Source organism: Tachysurus vachellii, chromosome 19 (assembly GCF_030014155.1).
Source record: "Tachysurus vachellii isolate PV-2020 chromosome 19, HZAU_Pvac_v1, whole genome shotgun sequence".
NCBI lineage: Eukaryota > Metazoa > Chordata > Actinopteri > Siluriformes > Bagridae > Tachysurus > Tachysurus vachellii.
Genome location: NC_083478.1, coordinates 8,944,276 through 8,966,470, shown reverse-complemented (window position 1 = coordinate 8,966,470; position 22,195 = coordinate 8,944,276). Strand labels below are relative to the sequence as shown.

The 22,195-nt window shown below is 37.8% G+C and overlaps 2 protein-coding genes across 9 annotated transcripts in view; both read right to left on the bottom strand.

Moving 5' to 3' along the window:
- The window catches only part of vps13d (vacuolar protein sorting 13 homolog D), a 41,184-nt gene extending 37,655 nt beyond the window's left edge, over positions 1-3,529 (bottom strand). For 5 of the 8 annotated variants that reach the window (XM_060893726.1, XM_060893731.1, XM_060893730.1 and 2 more), the window contains exons 1-5: positions 2,999-3,529; positions 1,653-1,832; positions 1,480-1,557; positions 217-407; positions 43-123 (exon numbers count right to left, since the gene is read on the bottom strand). In XM_060893726.1, coding sequence (XP_060749709.1) covers positions 43-123; positions 217-407; positions 1,480-1,557; positions 1,653-1,749 — 447 coding nt within the window. In that variant the 5' untranslated portion in view covers positions 1,750-1,832; positions 2,999-3,529. Of the gene's footprint in view, positions 1-42; positions 124-216; positions 408-1,479; positions 1,558-1,652; positions 1,833-2,990 lie in introns of all 8 variants that reach the window. The other 3 variants (XM_060893732.1, XM_060893734.1, XM_060893728.1) reach the window with 2 other exon arrangements.
- A 4,730-nt stretch (positions 3,530-8,259) lies between these two features.
- lrrc38a (leucine rich repeat containing 38a) lies at positions 8,260-17,147 on the bottom strand. The gene is made up of 2 exons (XM_060894305.1): positions 16,257-17,147; positions 8,260-9,144 (listed from the first exon to the last, which is right to left on the bottom strand). Exons 1-2 carry the CDS (start codon positions 16,888-16,890, stop codon positions 8,900-8,902), a joined length of 879 nt encoding a protein of 292 aa, XP_060750288.1. The 5' UTR covers positions 16,891-17,147; the 3' UTR covers positions 8,260-8,899.
- Positions 17,148-22,195: the final 5,048 nt, after the last annotated feature.

Genomic DNA, 22,195 nt, shown 5'->3' with positions numbered 1-22,195 from the left:
ACTCACAACAAACATGATATTGGGTTGGGGGGGGAAGGTTACCTCAATATTCTCCACTATCCTGGTAACCACAGACGCTGTGACTGAGTACCAGTAAGACTCACCCTGCTGCTCACGTTCACTCTAAATGACAGACAGATTGTAACATTTTTTCTTCTTTTAGCAGGCAGGTAAACCGGTTTCTTTGCAATTAGTTACAGCATTAACTTTCCCTACCTTCCACTTGTCCTCTAAAGCTTTGAGCAACCGTTTCTTCTGCTCTCGCTCTGCTTCCTGTTCTCGTGCCTCGTCGTATTCCTGGGGACGGACAGGGCCAATAATAAGGTTCAGTTGAGACATGGAGATGACCCATGGATCACTATGAGGGCGATAGAAGGGGATCTGAAGCACAATCTTCCCAATGAAGCCTGGACAAAATAAGAAAACAAGTGTTAAGACAGTATACATGTTGTTTCGTCTCTAGTAAGCTATTCCTGGTAAGAGATGTGGTAGATTTCATGCTTTTGGGGATTCACAGTTATGGGCATTTTAGCATAGTTAATCCATCTATTAGTATTTTCTTTGGGGGATTCGAGGAAGCAGAAGACTCCAACACAGTGGTCTTCACTATTTTTTTTTCATGTGAGCCACACTGATAGGACAAAGTCAATAGGAGAGCCACTTTCACCGCAAAGTATGCCAAGTTATTCAGTCTTAAATAGCTTATCTGCTTAAATACAATGTACAATATTGCAATACAATAATTACTCGAGTTGACAGATGATGCATGCTCCCTATCAGTTACCTCTTTTGTCACCGTCACATTGTTTTGTTGCTGTTCATTTTGTGCGCGGGATTGTTTGATAAGAAATCGATCCATTTTTTAGTCCGTGTGTACAGTAAACACAAGTTGTTAACTAGCATGAAACACAAACTAGCTTCTGGCAGGCCGCCAAAAACTGGCTATTGCGCAGAACGCAATGAGTCAGTGACGAGTCAAATAATATATATAAATATATATTATTATTTGTAATAGAGCACATTCGTTTTTCTATGCTTCCCTGATTGTTTTTAATGTTATTTAAATGAAAAATAATTTTTAACCACATGATCATATCATCGTATTATTTACTGCCATGCGAGCCGCATATTAAAGCTTGGCGAGCCGCAGGAGGCTCGCGAGCCGCGCAATGAGTAACACTGCTCAAACAGAGGGAGAACAGGCAAAAGTCCACAATAGCCCAATCTCAGGATCAAACCAGAGGACCTGAAGCTGTGAGGCAGTGATACTACCTGCTCCCAAAACCCTTGTTTGTAGCCAATGCTTGTTAATATTTCCAAACAACAAAAGTCAAATTCCTGATTTAAAAAAGGTTTTCTGTGTCTGCATTGTTCCACATCTATTACTGATATCACAGATCACAATCTGTAGCAAATATTATTCCTTCACATAAATCAGCTGCATATTTATAACCTTAATAATAGTAAGTAAACCCTCACCTGCTTTGACCTCAAAGGGCAGATCAAACTCTCGGAGAGCATCTTTCCTTAAAGGAAGATTCTCGAGCTCTACTGCTCCTGGAACATACATGAAAACCATTTGATCTACTTCATCATTTCAGATACAGACACAAGCAACATGCCACAAAAGTGTATGTATTCAGGACTCATACCTTTGAGAAGAGCAACAGAGAGCTGGTCAGTGTTAAGATTGCTGACATATTTGCCCAGGTATGTGTTAAGTACCCAGGCAACAAGTCCCTCTAACATGGTGAGAGGGAGAAGTGGCAGGGGATCCTCGATGACAGTGGATAGAGGCTTTACAATATATGCTCACTCCAGGCATTTGAAGTCTAGCAAACAGGAAACACGATTTAATGTGACTCCGAGTTGTGAAATAAGAAATAGAAAAAAAAAACAATACGACCCAAATATTAGACAATTTAGTAGATTGGTGTGTAAGGAGGTGTGTTTGTATACACACACATTCAACCACTGTCACTTTAATTTCTGTACCTGCTAATTTATGCTTTTTTGTAGTTACATAAAAAACATACAGCATGTATGAAATATGATAAACATTTATATTATTTCTCTGTCTTTCATTCATCGCACTGTTTGAAATGATCCTAATAATAGACTTTTATTCTCCATGTCAGATTATACAGTGAAGATCTTTTAATGATAAACTGTGTAAACAGGAATGTTTTGAATGTCAGATATTAAGCAAGATTTATTCTGTTTTTTCTGCAGATTTATTCTGCTGTCCTCCAATCAGATGAGCATCATAGCAACAGTCACAATTACTTAATAAATAACATAACGATGTACCACATAACTATCGGTCAGATCTGAACAAATAATGCGGTGGCACAGATTCCACTTCTTTATCAGAACGCATGGTATCAGCTGAGACCTAATGCTGAGACCCTCACACCGACCAAGCCGTGTTGTGTGCAAAATGTCACAGAAAGACAAGCTGTGCAGGTTATACAAATAAATGCAACTAATGATCAGAAGGTACTTTCTTTCCCAACTTGGAGTCTTGAAGTCAAGTATGGATAAGTGTCAGTTTTTGGGAGGGTGTAAGCGTGTGATATCCAGTGCCCCAGAACCTCAATAACCGGAGAATAACTCTGGAGTTATTAGAGTTATTATTATTATATTATTATTAGAGTTATTATAACTCTAACCCTTATCCAGAGCGACTTACATTTTTATCTCAATTTATACAACAGACCAATTGAGGTTTAAGAGCCTTGCTCAAGGGTCTTGCTCAGGGGCCCAGCAATGGCAGCCTGGTGGACGTGGGATTCGAACTCACAACCTTCTGATTAGTAATCCAGCACCTTAACCACTAGGCTACCACATCCTCTACATTATCCATGAGGACTCATGACAAATAATCTGACAAGGCTGACAAAACAACCCCTGCTTTTTCTAACAGATCGGAGGACAGCTATACAACATAAAGACAGTATTTTGGAAAAAAAATCCTAACCTTAACTTACCAACTCACCATCGTATTGGACGAGCATGATCCGCGGTATTGCAGACAGTTTAACCGAAAGGATTTTGGTTCAGTTTTCAATCCACATAACTTGTGTAACTGAGAAATGAGCAGAAAATCCGTCCTTGTTAACAAAACAAAAACAATCCGGAATGACAGCGGTTTTGCGTTCGTTTGTTCGCTCTCCGTTTTCACATCTTAAACAGAGTTTTAAACGTTTACAGTTTTCCTAAGAGACAGAAAACGAAACTGAAATGTCTTGTATACTAACACCGCCGTGACCCTGAGACACTGAGAGACGCCGTACTGAGACTGAACTTAGCCCACCAGCTAGCTAGCATGGTTAGCATAGTTAGCAAACAACCAGCAACTTTTGTAAACACTGACATAAAACCACGCGCTAAACGTCACCAGAATCTGGCTTTCACTTTCACAAAACGTCTTCTGTTAAAGCTGTCCGTGAGCATCGTAGTGCCCGGTGTTATGCGTGTTTATCCGTTAGTACATGTCACGTCTATACAAGCTTCCTGGAATGACCGAGCGTCCATCGTTGCTAAGCACTTCCGGTCACGTGTCAAAACAAAACACCTCGCCTCCAAAACACGTGATTGTGATTGTGGCCATCTAGCGTCTGGAAGCCTAAAGGCTATCGTTGATGCCACAAAAGCTTAAACAGATCACAATGGAATAAAATAAGCAGTAAGAAAGTATAAACACAATATAACATTCAATAGAAATAGGGCAAAAAATGATTAGATATAAAGCAAATCACATGATGACTAGTATGTTATTACTAAAACATGATTTTTTGACTAGATGTGCAGTTCCAGTGTTGTACATATCGTGGCGCAATTGCACAAAAATGTCATTTGTGTGTATGCGTGTGTGTGTGTGTGTGTGTGTGTGTGTGTGTGTGTGTGTGTGTGTATGCGCGCGTGTGTGTGTGTGTGTTTTAAATGATCAGTTAGCAGTTAATGCAGGATTTATTTCTTTTAAACCAGACATGGATTAATAAAGATATTATTATTTAGTGAAAAAAAAGTGGAACAGATGGCTGATGGAAAACTACTTGGTCTTTATTCAGTGCTAAATGAGAAATATGCTGATGTGTGTGTAAGCTACTGTAATGATCATCATCCAAAATAAATTTGCTGTTACAGTCTCTTATGTTCATCTGTACGTTCGGTGTGACCTTTCACTCGTGACTCAACTCACACGCTTTACAGTGTGATCTAAATTTGTAACCGTAAACACTTAACCACAGTGATCCATCCAGATGCCACAGTATAATCTCCTAACAGAGGCCAGTTTTCCAGCCAACCTACATACATTTGAAATGCAAACAGACATTAGGTGTGCCTCGTAGTCGTATTTGCCTTACAAATACAATTACTGCTTTTAGAGAGAATGCTCAGCAATAAATCCAGGACATGTGGAGCTGTACAATGTACTGACTGGTCATGTACCACCATATATTCCACAGCATAGCTTCAGAGGTGTAGAGAGCCATCTGTTCAGCTCAGTCTTACAGATCTCCACATCTGGACAGAAGAGAGGAGCAGTACACTCTCTGCCTCCTCCCCATCTCTCTCATAATCATACATTTCATAAGAATCATACTCTCTCTCTCGCTTAGCATAAACACAGGCTTTACTATCTTTCATATTTTAGCTTAAATGTCACAGTTTCTGTCAACTTTTATAAACTTTGTTTCCTATATTTATGCTTCTTGTATCTGAATCTGAATCTGATCTGTATCTGATCCTGAACTGAAAAGGCGAGTTATTTTTCCCAATAACTTATTGCTTATAGGCTACAAAACACACCACATATTTATAGCCCATATTTATAGCCTATATCTCAAAAAGGCTTAAAATACTTGATAAAGTTTTCAAAATGGCTACCTAAAACTGTGCCTGCAAGAAAAATCCTCTATTACTTGGCATATTTATAGACTTGTGTCAAATGAAAGGAAAAATCACAGACTCTCTTTATGCCCTGGGGGTATTTTACTGGTATGGTGTAGGTCCCCTTGTCCCCTTAGGAGGAAGCATCAATAGAAAGATGTTCTGACTTTGTCCTATAATAAGGTTTTTCTATAATTAAGAGAGGGACCTCTATAATGATAACATTGCCCCCATTCACAGGGCAAATGAATCTGACACAAATCATTTTTTTATACACGAATATATAAACCATGATCAAAACACAACTAGGGAATATTATTTGGAAGAATGGTGTTTATTACTTCAGTGCATTTCCAAGACACAGTTCTGCCAGCTTGTGGTGGCTCAACATCTTTTTACGCTTAATGGGTATTTCAACCAGTGGAACTGTTTTTTTTTAATCTTCATAATTAAGATTTGTGCAGTGCAATGGAGATTGGATTAAAAACATCGTCTGACATTTTCCCCATCTTCAGCACTCCAGTTTCGGTGCAACCATAATGCTGTGATTATGAGCAATATCAAATATCAATGTGCAAAAATGCTATATTTTCACTCGCACATTAGTAAAAGCTGCTCAACCCGGATCTTTGTTGCTGGTATTTTTGCCAATTATCAGCTGTCCAATTTCATTGAGCGCATACGATTCCTGCTCTTGGTTGGCAGAATGGAATGGAGTCTGATGTGGTCATTTGTTGTAGTCCACCTACCTCAAGGTTTGTTTTTTTTTGTGTTGTGTGTTCTGAGTTTTTTGCTCATGACAGTTTTATCAAATGGTAATTTGAATTACAGCAACCTTCCTGTCAGCATAAACCTTTCTGTCCATACTGTACTTTGTTGTTGTTGCTTTTCACACCATTCACACTATTGTGCATGAACAATTCTCCAGTACACAAACTAGCCCTCTGGCACCAACAATCAAAAATGAGATCACATTTTCCCTCGTTCTGATATTTGATGATCTGTTGACCTATGTAATTACATGCTTTTCACTGTATATTTCATTGCATAAAAAATAGTGTGTTATTTTATTTTTATAAGACGTTGGTATGATATATTTTGTAACATGCTGTTAATTTTAATATAAAGCATTTGATTTTCCGCTTTACGCCGGAGCAGAGGGATGTCCTTTCACAACCCGTGTAAGTGCAGCATTGTCTGTGTCAGTAACAAGAGATGAACACAGGAAGCAAGGTCACATTGCTGTTATTCAAAGGGATCCGGGTTTCCTTCTCAGGGTGTCGATAATGAGTCAGATGCTTGCAGATCAGTGATCTAATCCCTATGTTCACAGTAATTCTTGCTGGTATCCGTTTACGCTGGTATCACTGGTCAGTCAGACCCATTACCTGGGTTGGTGCATTTTATAGACTATAATAACTAAAAATGAGATTCTCACTATTATTAGTGCTGTTTGTAGTATGTACAGTAGCACTGTGTTTTTCACACAGCTCGGTTGTATTTAATGTTTTTACTGATAATAGAACATGCTTTAACTCGGAGATGTGTCAATCATATGGTCTGCAGCCTATGCCAATGAAAACATCTCATTCAAGCTTACATCTCTATACTTGTCTTTAAATGGCTGCATTGAAATACAAGCACGCAGTGAGCATTTTTATTTCTTTCTTTTTGAAAATGCATGCGTCTTCTGTCAGTCTGGCATGGCGTGAATGCAAAGTGAGACACATGACAATGCAAATCTACAAACCATGTGCCTCAGTGACTGCATCTTTCCTCAACACATTTGGCCCACAACCATGTAACCATGGCGACAGGAGAAATCAACCAATAAGAGTCCTGGTATCTGTATATACTTTCCTGACTCATCTCACTACCTGCCTCGGGACGTGAAGGCAGAAATAAATAGTTAATAATAATGGCAGTGCTTTTATCTCACATTTGTAGAGAATCATGTTTGTAGATAAGCTCCATCTAGACATGGCTTTGTTTGAAGGTCTGGCTGAAGCTTGTTCGCTTCGTCATGCCCTGGAGCTGAAAGTGTGCTCTGTCAGGTTGCTTTGAAGCACACAAATCACTGATGTGCTGCCTGGGTCACCCTCCATCCACACAGTCTCTTTCTCTATATATAAATGTGTCTAATCTCATCAACTAGAGAAATTCCTGTAAATATTACTCCTTTTTTTTTTTAGATGTCATTTGTTATTTGTTTTGTTTTCCATAGACGTGCGCTGACATTTGTAATGCTGGTCTAATGTAAATGTAAACCTAATGTATTTTATAGATTTTTTTAATAATATAACAAACAGGCGAATGAATGAAGATGGAAAGCAGAACGGTGCGATTATGAGTAACATGAGTAATCAAAGATAAAATGTCAAACATGCAAAAATGGTATAAATCGAGCTATTTTCTCCATCACATTACTTTTTCTGATCAAAGATGTGCAACCAGATTGTTGTTGCTACTGTAAATGTGCTGTAACAGTACTCCTCCTACACACTGCAGATGTACGCCTCTCATTCCGTTGGTCTTCTCTCAGAAAATGTATCTTCTATTACATTGATTGGTCTATTTATGTCTAGAAATTGTAGTATAATTACAATGGCATCTTCTTCTTATTATTTGTTAAATCATTATTTTATGACAAACTGCGCATCAGGTTGTGTGGGAGTGACAAAATGAGTACTTTTTTAATTCTGCGAAAAGTGCATGCACAAAACTACGACATGTAGCTGAATTCTGCACAGAGAAGAAAACCATTTTCTTAAACTCTTTAATTTGCACGAACGTCTTTGCAGGTAAAACATGTATTAAGAGAGTCTTTCTGTCTTCCAGATATGAGATCATATTCAATCCCTGATACAATGTCTTACTGAAAACCTGAACCCAGATTTCTTATAACCCCCAAATATTTTCTTTTCTTTTTTCTTGGCTTCTTTTTAAATTTACATAACGACATGTTATTACATGTAAATTTACCTCTTAATAAACCTGTGTATTTTTTTTACAGAACCAGTCCCAATGCTTTTCCTGAATCTTCAAACTATCAGTGTTAAACTAACCAACAGAGTCTAAATCTTAATAATTACTACTTTTTTGTTGGGTCTTGTAGGATTCATTTGTGACTTATGCCTGTATGAGGAAAAGAACTCAATAAGCAGTAAATTGTTTTATAGTTTGGCGTCACGATTTATTTAATTGTACACAAAGTAAAAAAAAGGGAAAGTATTGTAATCCATTTTGTAGTTTCATTCTCAACATTTTGCCTACATTGCTGGTTGTCCCCTGGTTACACTTAAAATATACAGTAAGGACATCATCTTGTAAATGGGAAGCATGCATATCTAAGCAGTTGTGAGCAATTTGTAAATTTCATTTACAACATCAGTGATTAGAGCTTTAGTATGCATATCTCGATCCCCCACCCACCCAGGATCAGTAACAAAATACTAATTTCTAGGAAACTCTTTGGTGACCTGAGTCAATATGACAGCCTACTTTATGGCTTACTGGGATTATGTGCAATATATCATCTATCTTAAAGTGCAAGTTCATTAACCTTACTAGTTCTCAGTGTGATTCAATTCTACATTAGCAAAACAAACAAATAAATAAATAATAGAAACTGTTCAATACCTTGCTGATTTAAGTCCTTGCCAATATGCTGTGAATGATTTTGCTCAGTACCTCAGTTACTTATAACAGCCTGAACACAGGAAGCTTGTACATATTTATGCAGTGTTGTTACTAGAACAGTTTACTTTTTAAGGCTTGGTTGAGTCATTTGTATTCAAGTATAAAAGTGCTCTGATATTTTGCATCATTCACGGAGGTTGTGAGTCACTGGGCATAGTGTGGCTTGTTCAGCCTCACCTTACTCACTCCATTATATTAATCTGGGGACTTGTTACATGGACACATGGTGCTCCATCCGTCATCCAAGCTGAGGTGCAGTATTAGTAAATCTGTCCAGGACAAGTCTCTGAAGAATAGCTGAAGCTCACTCGTCCCCCTCCTCCTCATCTGTCCTCTTGGATTTAAGTCTCTGGAAGCAGTGAATGATGGAGGCCAAGAAGAAGCTGGCAATAATGGCAGCTACTGATATACAGATCCCAGAGAAAATAACAATGAGATAGTCTTTAAGAGTCAATACTCCCCGACATTCCCGGAAGCTCTCCTCAGAAAGCAGGTTCAGAGAGATCTGCCGTCCATCCACTGGAAGCGAGCACTCCATTCCCTCCAGTCCTGCAGGGGTACAGCGATACATAACTAATCACTGACAGAAAAAGATATTTTATACCAACAAAGACATTCGTTGTGTTGAAAGTAGAGTATTATTAATAACAAAAAGTGGGTGAACAGTATATGACAGATATTAATGGAAAATAGTTATATAAGTTCAAAACCCGTCTTAAAGCAATATGAATATTTTAAATATCTTTTATTGGATTTTAACAATACCAATAATAATAATAATAATAATAATAATAATAATAATAATAATAATAATAATAATAATAATAATAATAATAGTGACGTGACATGCGGCTAAGTATGGTGACCCATACTCAGAATTCGCTCTCTGCATTTAACCCATCCAAAGTGCACACACACAGCAGTGAACACACACACACCGTGAACACACACCCAGAGCAGTGGGCAGCCATTTATGCTGCGGCACCCGGGGAGCAGTTGGGGGGGTTCGGTGCCTTGCTCAAGGGCACCTCAGTCGAGGCCGGCCCAAGACTCGAACCCAGAACCTTCAGGTTACGAGTCAGACTCTCTAACCATTAGGCCACGACTGCCCCCAATAGCAGTTAGCATTTCATTCATTGTAAAATATGTTGTAATTTTAAATATGGAAGATTTTATTGAAAATTTAAGATTGTTTTTTTTTTTCAAAATTGAATACATTTCTATGCTCTGCTACCAACAACACTAAATAAGTCTATAAAATAAGTAACTGTTCAGTTAGGAAACGTCATTTTTTGCTTTATATTTTAATATACATGATATTAAAATTAACGGAATGTCCAATTTCACATTATATCAATATGTAAAGGCAGATGCATTTGAAGGTACAATGTAGCTATGCTTAATAGTGTACATTTTAAGGCCTTGGGTAAGACTAGTTTGCTGAAACATTGTGACTAATTCAACAGATAGGAGTTTAACACTGTTCATTAAACACAGATTGATTCAGATGTTCTTATCAACCAATGAAAATCCTGCATCGCAGCAGCACTGTACTGAGTTTGTTTATTGTTTATTTGTTTATTTATATGGATCCCATTAGCTGAAAGTCTGCGCAATCAGCTAGTCTTCCTGGGGTCCAAAAAAAAATAAAAATTACATTACAACAATAACAACATTTCAATCATCACAATTGATAAATATACACATATACACATTACATATATATATACACATATATATATATATATATATATATATATATATATATATATATATATATATATATATACACACACATACATACACATACACATACTCATACATACATAAAATCTGGTTTTGATTCAGAACAGGACTAGACATAAATGTGGGATTTATGTACTCTAGGCACTGTACTGAGTTCATGTGCTCTTACACATTTATTATAGGTTCAGGTGATAACAAACCTTACAGTACACTACAGTATATAATTATTGCATGAATAGTGCATTTTCCCCCCATTTTAAATAATAATACTATAAATCAGTTAAGGCCTATTACACAGCAGTAAGATGTAAGTGGTTGGCCTCTGTTTTCATAGAAATGACTTTAATCTCCTTTCAACAATGACAGATGATAGAATTAAAGTGGAACATCTCCTACGTAACACGGCCACACTGCTAACCATTTTTCTGATGAATCATATTCACACTGAAATGGACTTTGTGGGGGGGAAAAGTAAACATACAGTGATGGTTTATAGAGTGCTGTCAATACAGTGTCATTGCTCCTTCTTCTTCCTGTTTACAGTCACAATCTTCCCATGACTTCTTTCACATCTGTGCAAATGCTAATCTACAGTAAAATGAACAAAACAAAGCAAAAAAAGTTTCAAATCCTGAAGAAGTTGAAAATCTGGCAGGAACTGGAAGCATGAGCGTACAGAACCCCCACACAGTGTGGAGGATGTTAAGAGCAGCAGAACAGGCCTCAAAGAGTTTTAGAGTTTTACTGCAGAGTTGAGAGGATTGGTGAAGATTTAAAACGGTGAGACGCCGCAGTCAGAACAAGCAGTGGTAGCATTAATAATATCCTTTGTGAAATCAACCCACAGAATGCAGTGCAGAACAAAAAATGGCTGAGGTATACAGTACAAACTCGTGTTCTGCAATGGCCAATTCAGTCTCTGTGATCTGAAACCCTGTTAAATCCTGAGGCAAATCCTAAACTAAATGAGAGCAAAGAAGGAGCAGGAACTGTTTAGCATTGAGGAGAAGACCGTGATCCTCCACAAGTGATTCCAACCTTGTTAAATATTAAAAGGTTCAGATAAGATGCTGTGAACTAAATTCTTCTGATTCATTTTTAAAAAACAAGAAATAAACCTAATTTAGGCTTGCGAGACATATGGTAGGGTTGTAGAGTAGATAGGTATGTGGCAGGAGCCCTTATGCAGAGTGACTTGTGTTTAAACAACTAAGCAGTTGGGTTAAGGGCCTTGATCAAAAGATCAGTCAAACGGCAATTGGCAGCTGCTCTTATCCAGATCAACTTACATTTTATCTCAATTCTTACAACTGAACAATTGAGGGTTAAGGGCCTTGCTCAGGGGCCCAGCAGTGGCAGCTTAGTAGACCAGGGATTCAATCTCACAACCTTCTGATTGGTAGTCCAAGACCTTAACATCTAGATGATCAAAAAGGCTTGATTTTGCAAAATGTGCAATGCAACTTGCAGTTTTTCCAATTCCAGCTAAGTACTCATGTACTTTGTCTTTGGCTGCATGTGTGTTGCGATATCTCATGACATGTCATGGCCTCAATCTATAAAAAAATATTTGCATGCTCCACCAAATATCACAAATTTTGCTTGTTTTTGTGTTAATGTCTGCTAATGTCAGCACAGGCACGGCAGTGACAATACTGTTGAAATTAGCTGCGGTCTCATTATATGTCTTTATGCATTGCACAGACTATAATGACAGAGACGGCACTGTGATTGACATAGTGTCTTTGGCAGAAGTCAGACAATATCATGGAGTGTGGAAGTGAGTCTGTGTGAGTCAGTAAAACCAGAAGGGCTTTTCCATACACAAGAGATTCAGTGACTTCAGCCTTCCTCTCAGCTCCACACACTCTGTCAGTCTTATGTATGTCCTGGAGGATTACAACTGCCTTACACAGCAGCTACCTCAAAGTATGCAAATGCACAAACACACGTTCGATCAAAAATGCTTTTAACTTGTTAGATAATTCATACTGTAGGTTTGCTGCTTCAATGAAGAATCACATATTTGAAGCTGTAGTTCTACATCAACAGAGAAACACGTTTGCACACATGCACGTTTTATTTCAGTTTATTCAACACAATGCTGCCGAATTCTCAAATCTTTGCTGGTATGGTGGAGCTTTATTTATTTTATTTTTTTGGGAACATTTATGTCAATAGTCTCAGTGTTAGCACTGTGTAACAGATTGGTCTTATTAACTTAATTAAAAAATATATAGAATATAGAAGCACTTGCTTGTCACATATACATTACAGCACAGTGAAAATCTTTCTTTGCGTATCCCAGCTTTAGAGATTGAGGTCAGGCCGCAGGGTCAACCATGACACAGTGCCCCTGGAGTAGGGAGGGTTAAGGGGATTGTTCAAGGGCCCAACAGTGGAAGCTTGGGCCACCACTGGTGAGAGACAAGTGTAATGACATGAACTATGACCCTTATTAATTTAAATATTAACAGATACATCCAGACATCCTTACCCAGAAGGGCTTACATTTATGTGATTTATACAACAGAGCAGATGAGGGTCCTAGTAGTGGTAACATGATGGTCCTGGGATTTGAACTCACAACACATTAAATAAATCAGTTTTGCAGTGGTAATGGACAACATGTCATGGCTAATCTACCGGATCATCCTGTCATCTTTAATACTCCAACTAAATCACTATTAGTGCCACAAACAAATCAAAAACATTTAGAAAAAAGATAAATTTAGATCAATTCAATTTCAGTCTAAATGCCTAATAAAACGAAGACTCGTATATTAAGTGTCTAACTAGAATGAACAAGATATATATATGCCTTCGTAAATTAAGAATTACGATCCTTGATGATTGTTTGCTTAGTATGAACTCATTTTTAAAAAATCTTGGAACTTGTGTATTTAATAATCCAGAGTAGATTATATATTTGCAAAAGAATTCCTGTTACTTATTCCAGAGCAGTTAGTCAAGAAACTCTTATAGTTTCCTTTACCTGACTCCAACTGCCAGTGAATTAAAGATTTTCTATTGAGCAGGAAAGATGTGCAGATTGGCTGACATTTAACTTTCCGAATCAGAATCAGAATCAGGATTATTGGCCAAGTGTGTTGACGTACACAAGGAATTTGGTTCCAGCTGTTTGTGACTCTCAAAAGTACAGACATAAATAACATTATACTATTTCATCAACACTGATAATGGAATTAGTGCTCTGGTTCCTATACACACAACAACGGCATGTCTAATTACAATCAAACTTTTCAAGGTTTGCAGATTCCTCCTAAAAGCAACCTTCTGTAGAAATCCTTTACAAAGCTGCATGCAAAAAATAACACAAACGCACACGCGCACACACACACACACACACACACACACACACACACACACACACACAACAATTGCATGGCAATTACACAACAATTAAAAGAGGTAACCTACTGTAACATTGTAGGCCCTCAAATTGCACCTCACTGAATGTGCCAACATTTGAATGTACTGTAATAATTGCAGACACCTCAAATCATCAAAATAGGTGAAATCTCTGTCTATATTAATTTTTATGAGGGTGATTTTGTTAATAATTCCTTTAGCAAGATGAACTAAATTCTTAATATTTGGCAGTACGGATCAGGAATATTGGGCTACAGATTTAAAGCGTATTCTGTCTTGTTAGATTTAACTAATTTAGTAATAACACACAAGCACAAGCATTGATAAGAACATCAGCTGGACTAGGATTTGGGCATAGGCATGAGGCTGTAGGCTGAATGAGGAATGATATTTGGTACAACAGCACGATTGTGAGTGCGATAATTCTTTCATACAACAGTCCACCGAACATAAAACGAATACTGAGTAACTCTTCTCAGTCAATACAACATACTGCCAAATATTTTGTTTAGCTCCCGGAGAAGCCACAGCTGGAAATAGCATTGCATCAGCAGTGGAAAAAATAGCACTTGATACAGTACACACTATTATGTTGCATTGTTTAATAGCACGTTCCAACAGAACATTAGTTGTGCACTTAATATCAAGTCAAGAAGCTTTTATTGTCATTTCAACTATTTTGAGTACATAGTAAAATGAATAAAACATGGTTTCTCCAGAAGCGTGGTGCGTTAGAAATCACAGAATTACAAGAGAGTAATACAAACAATGCAAGACTGTACAGTAAAATACAATAGTTGACAAGGGACAGTGTAGCAGTTACTAGTACTCAGTTTTGTAATGAATAAAGTGCAATAGCAAAATGCTGTGGATGTAAACAGAGCAGCAAATAAAAAGGATGTAGGTGGACCATACCGCAAAGTCACGTAATCGTAACATGCAGTTCTCACATTACAGAGACAGATCTCTCTCTGAATTAAACTTAGATGTGCTATTATACTTGGTTTATGAACACTAATGTGTACAATCTGGGGATTCGATTCTCATTCCGTGTGTGTAACTCAGGACTGAATGCAACTCCCGGGTGTTAATAAAGGAGTTAAATTATTTTCTGTTTTTTTTTTTTGTCCAAACAAGTAAACGATGTTAATAGTGTTGGATAAAATGTTAAACACAAACCTGGTAAGCTGCTAATTACAAACTCAGTGGCTAAAAAACAAAACACATAATATTTGCTAAACATATTACTTAAAAGTGCAATCTAGATTACTTTAAGATTATATTTGGACTGTATCTCATGGAGCTCAATTGAATGGTTTCATAATAATCTGTATAACCTTGTACTGCTGCACAGAAAGAACCGACTGCTCCTTTTGTTACTCCTATTGTTACTTTGTGACTCCTATTTTTAGCTGACATTTTCACTCCTATTCACTATTAATAGTTAGCTGTAACGCATGGATCTATTGAAAGGAAACGATCGAATAAGAAATGTCTACAAAATGATTTAAAGACCAATCTCACAAAAAGGATCACGATTTACATATTAAAGTGCATGCTGTCTCAGGCACAGGGACAGTTATTACAGTTTACAGTAAATTACACTCAGTAAATTACAAATGAGTAAAGTAATGATACTGACATCAAGATCTAATTAAGGAGCACATTAAAAAACTATTAGACTATGACTCGGGAGAGTTTCGACCGTAATGATTTCATGTACTAGGTTGTGGTAGTTCAGTTACATAATCCAGATTTAATGCGATAAGTTAAAGAACCAACACAGGAAAAAAAAGCATGAAAAAAGAAAGTGAATGTCAGTCTTTATCGTCTTACACAGTCTACGTTGTCAGGTCATCGCTAAGAAACAAAAAGACCTTAAACCCACACCCGATACTGCCTGACCTCAATTATACGGAACTGGTAATCAACAATCTAGGGTTTTCATGTCTAAAGTAGCTTCCGGTTCAGACTTTCTTATATTTATATATATAATTTATTTGGACAACAGTAGGGAAAAAATCTGGTTATTTGTATAATTGCACACTGTAGGTTTTTAAATTGTGCACATGAATGAAAACGTAGCATGTTGTAATTTGTCTGCCAGCGTTTTTGCCATATTCATGTATTATTTAAGTGAGTTCTAATCAGTGCTATGTCATGCCACATGTCTTATCTCTTAAATATGTTCACTGAGCACACTGACAACAGATTTATAGTACCCAGAACACATGAATGATGATTATATAGCCTTTGGGTTTCATATAAAAATATGCAAATATAAGCAAATATAAGCATTAAATCAAATATCTGAAAAGGCATGCAAAATTGTCTCCTAGTTATTTATGCTGAATGGATCTCGAAATGCCTATAACGTCTTTTAAATTTGATGGCAAATGTTCTCTGATGCAAGTGCAGGTCCAAGGCTTAAGATTTTGTTTAAGTGTTCGAACTGCATCTTGAAAGCATGTGTGATTTTTGTGAATAGACAATATCAAAAAACTTGATTTTAGGCAACTTACCAGTTGAGAGCTTGTGTTGATTTTCATTCAGCCAGAAAAACAATTTGGCAAAATGACAATTGCACACCCAAGGGTTCCCCTCTAGACGTATTACTCTCAAGGAAGGCAGCTGGCTTAGCACTCTGACATCTAGGCCAGAGAGGCCATTCTTCTCCATCTCCAGCTCTCGTAAAGAAGTGAGGCCCGAAAATGCCCCCTCGCTCACCATGCTCAGAAAGGGGTTGTGACCCAGACGAAGCTTGATCAGGCTGCGTGATTCTCCAAAGATTCCAGAGGGGATCTCGGTTAAGTTGTTGCTTCCCAGGTCCAAGTAGACAAGCCTGGAGGAGCTGGTCAGCGTCCCTGGCTCCAGCCTGGTCAGAGTGTTATTCCGCAAGTCCAGGTACACCAGATCACTGTAGAGCACTAAGAAATCTGAGGGGATCCCAGGAATCCAGTTATTGGACAAAAGGAGCCTTCGTGTGTCCAGAGGGAAGGAGTCTGGTAATCGGGTGAGCCCTCGATCGGTGCAGTCCACGGTGTGATGATCTGGACACATGCAGCTGGATGGACAGTTTTGACCCCAAGTGACTAAGGCAGAGGAAAGCAAGGCAAGGAAAGGCTGAAGCCAGTGAACACATGAGAACATTGTCATGGGGGTGAGAGGTGAGAGGGAGAACAGGGGATTCCAGGAAAGGGGAAAAGGAGAGGGGAGACAGGAAAGGGTCAAGGGGAAGGCGAGATGAAGGGTGGGGGGAGCATAAGGAAGAGAAAGGAGTCAGGGTTGTTGTGAAGGCATCTTTCCCCGCCTGTTAAATCACAATGTAAATAAGGGTTCAGCATCATCAGACAGCACAGAAAGACACGAAATGATGTTTTCCAAGAGATCACATAGCAGGCAGTGTGGGTCGTGTTGCAGCCTGCTCGCTCTGAATGTGAAGGAGGAGGATAGAGCAGAATATGTGTGTGTGTGTGTGAGAGAGAGAGAGAGAGAGAGAGAGTTAGAGAGAGAGTGAGAGAGAGAGAGAGCGAGAGAGAGAGAGATATGCTTAGGATTAGGCGAGAGGTAAATAGAAGCAAGCCGGGGGTGTGAAGGGGGTGTTGGGCAGAGGAGGGGATGTGACAAAGGGGGAGGTGTGCTTGTCTGGGTTAACCCACAGTCAGTGCTGATGCCATAGACTTATGCCTTATTGGGGCAGGTCTCCAGTATTCTGTCCACTTCTGTTGTTCAGCATGCATGATGCACAGCTTGTTGGCTATAAAATATTTGACCCATCAAGTCAGTTGGAAAGAGAAGATGCACAGAAGGCAGCACTGCTCGCAGACAGCGACGCTTAGCTTCCTTTCTGTTGTCCTCCCCATGTAGTCGGCATACGAATACATATTCCAGCTCCATTGCCATGGTGATGAGCACAAACCCGGAGCCATCTGCATACAGATTACTGTCTGAAAAAGTGAGATAGTGAGTGTCAACGTGACGGCGAGTCTCACCGGGGAGGATAACCTTTTTTTAGAGCTCTACATCATGCATTCCTTATATCGCACTGTAATAAGTAACAGTCACAATTTTCACTCATTTCAGACTGTCAGACTGACACTCTTTACACACATCTCTTTATCCCAGACATTTCATTTTAGCTCTCTAGCTGTTGTTTGGTATCACTAGGTTTTTTTAGGTTTGCAATTCTCAAGTGTATGCTGCTGTTGACACACACACACACACACACACACACACACACACACACACAGCACATGTGCTGGAGGCTCAGACTAAATACAGTTACAAAATGCCCTCAGAACCCTAAAGCTTTGACCTTGACCTTGTCCATTTGACAGACACCCAGGCCAGGAAATGCCATTTTCATTAATGAATGAGAGGATATCCTACCAGTGGGATAGGCGACATGCCATTTGCTATTAATGTTCAGCATCTGAATAAATGATGAATGTCAGGAGTGGCATGCTGCTGCAAACTTTAGGCATTACAGTAGGTAGGCAGTTTAACGGAGAAGCCAGAGTGGAAAATACAGTAAACACTAAACAGCCTAAGAATAGTCAGTATGTAAGGCTGCTGTTGCACACCACTTGGGTTCGATAGCCAGAATGGAATCTACCACTATGAACTGGCTGGAGCTTGGAAACGTGAGATGACCGTCCTTTGTGTAGTCGTGCATGTGTGTATGAGGTAATATGTTGGTTGGCAAACCTTAATGCTAAGGAACATTGCACATTTCACAAGCCAACAGTGAGACTATGCAACTATAAGCCTGCTGGAATGTAAAACGAGCATATAGCAAGAGAGGGGAATTTCTGAATGATAGTATGATATATGAACATGAACAAGAAATAGAATGACTACTACAGAATTTGTGACACTGTGATAAACGAGCTTTATTAGATGTCTTTCATAATAAATATCATATGCATTATATATGAATATGCATAATAGCATATTATTAAAAAAATCCTTTTCATTCATCTTCTGTAACTGTGTTATACTGGGTTGTGGATACAAAGCCGCTCCTGAGAACACCGTGTATACGACTGGATATAATACTCCTGTCTATTTCAGGACACCATGCAAACCAGCATTTACACACTCATTCATACCTAGAAACAATTTAGCGTCGCAAATCCAGCTGCATGTTTTTGAGAGGTGGGATCAAACCTGAGGCACTAGAGCTGTGAGGCACCGATGCTGATTGCCTCAAAATATACAATTTTACTGTATAAATATTAGACTGTCTAAATTAAATTGTCTGACAATGTCAGAGTATAAATTTCAAGTTGGTTTTAATCAGCACCAATCTAAGCTTTCCTTTAGCAGCAGATAGAAGTGACATTTTGGTTAATCAAATAGGCTTCAGGCATCAGATAGACAGCAATCTCTCTAGTTTCACTCTTGTTTTCCATTTAACTTTGCTTACCGTCTATAAATTATGACTACTTTTTTATATATTATAATAAAGTATAATTAAATAAATATATAATATATATTATAATATATATTATATATTATAATATATAATATATATTATATATTATAATATATATTATATATTATAATATATAATATATATTATAACTGCCTTCTAAAACCAATTCAGTCACTGCTACTTGATGGGATTTTCATACTGAAATTTAAAATGGAGCAGGTGTTAAGTATTCCTCCATCGTTCATCATACCCAGAAGTCCTTTCCTCACAGATTGACTGCTGGCTAATAGACCATCTCCTCCCTTTCAGATTGCTTTTCTCTGTGTTTTTCTGACGTCAGGAAGATGGACAAGTTTAGACAGGCAACAGTATTTAGGCTTTTGGCCTTGCTGCTGTGAGGTCACACTCTAAAAGCTTTTGAGGATGTGCAGTCTCACTTTCTGAAAATAACCTCCAAACAAGCTGGAGCAGATTATAGGGTGTAAGAAGCACAGCGAGCTCTTGATTGCTGATGCCTTGAAAAGAAGCTGAAGCAAGAGCATCTGCAGGGAACAGATGAACGCAAATGTAATTAATCCTAATGGCTGCCTGGAAGACTGAGTTAGTTTGTTCGTTTGTTCGTTTGTTCTTTCTTTCTTTCTTTCTTTCTTTCTTTCTTTCTATGCATCCATCCTACCATCCATCCATCCATCCATCCATCCATCCATCCTGATTGTTGGTGCCAGAAATCAGGCATAAACACCTTGCTGATGAGAGAGGTCAGAGGATAATGGGCTGACTGGTTCTGGCTGGCACGAAAGGTTACTCTAGCTAAAATTACTACGACTACTCTTCTTGCTACTAGAGCAGAAGAAAACCGTCAGGTTTCCACTCCTAAAAAAACCTGCCAGAAACATGAACTGTAAAAATGTATACTTCAATTTAAGTACATAATAATAATAATAATAATAATAATAATAATAATAATAATAATAATAATAATAATAATAATAATAATACCAACATTTTTGTGTTTTGTGTTTGGTTTCTTAGCTTGTTAATCCTGAATTTATTAACACACACACACACACACACACACACACACACACACACACACACACACACACACACACACACACACACACACACACACACACACACACAGTTATAGTCACACTACCATCTAGTGGCAGTAAATTGTGCTGTAAATTTCAAGGAAAAAAAATTAATTATGAAAAGAAAATTGTTAAACATATTTAAGTAATGAGCCTAAGATAATATAAGATCCCCTAAAATCCCCAAACCTGCTGGAATCCATAAAAATAAGAGAATGAGAAACTCAAAATGAAAAAACAAAACAAAACAGCAAACACTGAAGAAATATTACAATAAATTCAGAAAACTGCACAACTCTGACAGTAATGACATGAATGCCATAATATGAACGATGACATTTACCGTATATTAATATGCTCGTTTTAAAACATTATTATCTATACAGGAACTTGTATGACTACTAATCAACAGGTTTTAAAAAATGATGTTTAAAAATAGTTGACGTGGTGATATTTTTGCTAGGAGCAAAAATTATAAAAAAAATTTTTTTTAATGTTTATGAAAGGATAACAAAAATCAGCTTTTTCACAGAAAATGCTGGACCATAAATAGTATTGCAATTAGCCAACTGAGCTTCATCTAGTTCTCACTGATAGCTGGAAAGCAATCATACTCAAGCAGGAAATGGCTGTTAAAATGAAATTTCCAACAGAAAGATGTACACTCTGAAAATAAAAAAAAATAAGTGCTAGTTTAAGTGTTTCAGGAAGAAGTAGTCCCTCACTGGTCGTTTGAAGCTGTTTGGACGTCTAGGGGATGTTCATTATACCACCTCTGTGCCAGAACAGAAAAAAGTCTTGCTGTGAGTCTACCTCTTACCCTGAGAGATTTTGAGATTGTACTCAATTGTACTCAATTTTTGCCGTAAACTTCTGTTGCTTCTCCACTTAAATGGATATGTGAAACTGATTGTTGATGGGAATTGGCATTGGCACTGAAAGTGAAGCACTTGAAGAAGTGATAAAGTGTAATGTAGCTGGTAAAGAAAAGAAAAATGTTTAGGAGGAGCGTGGCAGAGGAAGCCAAGCAGCCAAAATGACAGCCTTGAAAAGTGTAGTGAAATTTATGACAGTCCGACTACAGCAGAGGAGGCTGAATACAAAGAGAATGGACCATGAAAGGGAGAAGATGCAGCAGCCGCCATTGTTTAGCAACCTGCAAGTTCCCAGGCAACAAAACAAAACTGGGAAGTTCCCTGGAAATGCTTAGATTCCCATGTCATACATTTAAAACTAAATCAAGATACTATTTTTATTTTTGAGTGACCTTTATAGATGTACAACTATTGAGCTTCCATACAGTTATTACTGTACCATATGCTCAAAAATAGGATCAAGCTATAATAGAAGCCCATTGGGGAAGGAATCATGATGCCCCAATGTTCAAGGAAGGTGCAGCGTACAGGATGGTTAATGACAGGGATGCCACGGTGAACTAGTTGCTTTTTTTAATTACCCTTTCGTCGTGAAAATGTTTTTCAGCATATCATTGGAATGAGGTCTAATAAACATCTGTAAAATAAAAGTGCAATTATATATAGTGTTCTATTTTTAAATATATTACAATAAGAGGTGTAAATTGGGGATTGTAGATTGTTTTGATGTCCATACATCACAAATGTATGTGATATGCTTGCTTCAGAAGTGTTGCTTTTCCAAAACCCAAGGTTATAGTATTGTATTAGTAGTTTCAGATGTTTTGTGTGGTTTATATGTAGATAACATATTACTATTTCTATATTTTAGATTACTTGGATCATATTTGATCTCATATCTGGGCCCTATCCTTTTCCAGAGTTTTTTTTCAGGCATGAAAATCTAACAGTGACGGTTTGGAAAAACAAAAGGACAGCTAACGTGCACTCTACATGTTCTGTAATTATGCTGAAATAAGCAATAGGATATAATGACTTAGAGCAACCAACACCGA

Coding starts and splice junctions, on each gene's coding strand:
- lrrc38a (XM_060894305.1), bottom strand. CDS start 16,890: ATGACAATGTTCTCATGTGTTCACTGGCTTCAGCCTTTCCTTGCCTTG. Junction 9,145..16,256: donor TCAACACAAGCTCTCAACTG/GTAAGTTGCCTA, acceptor GTACCCCTGCAG/GACTGGAGGGAATGGAGTGC.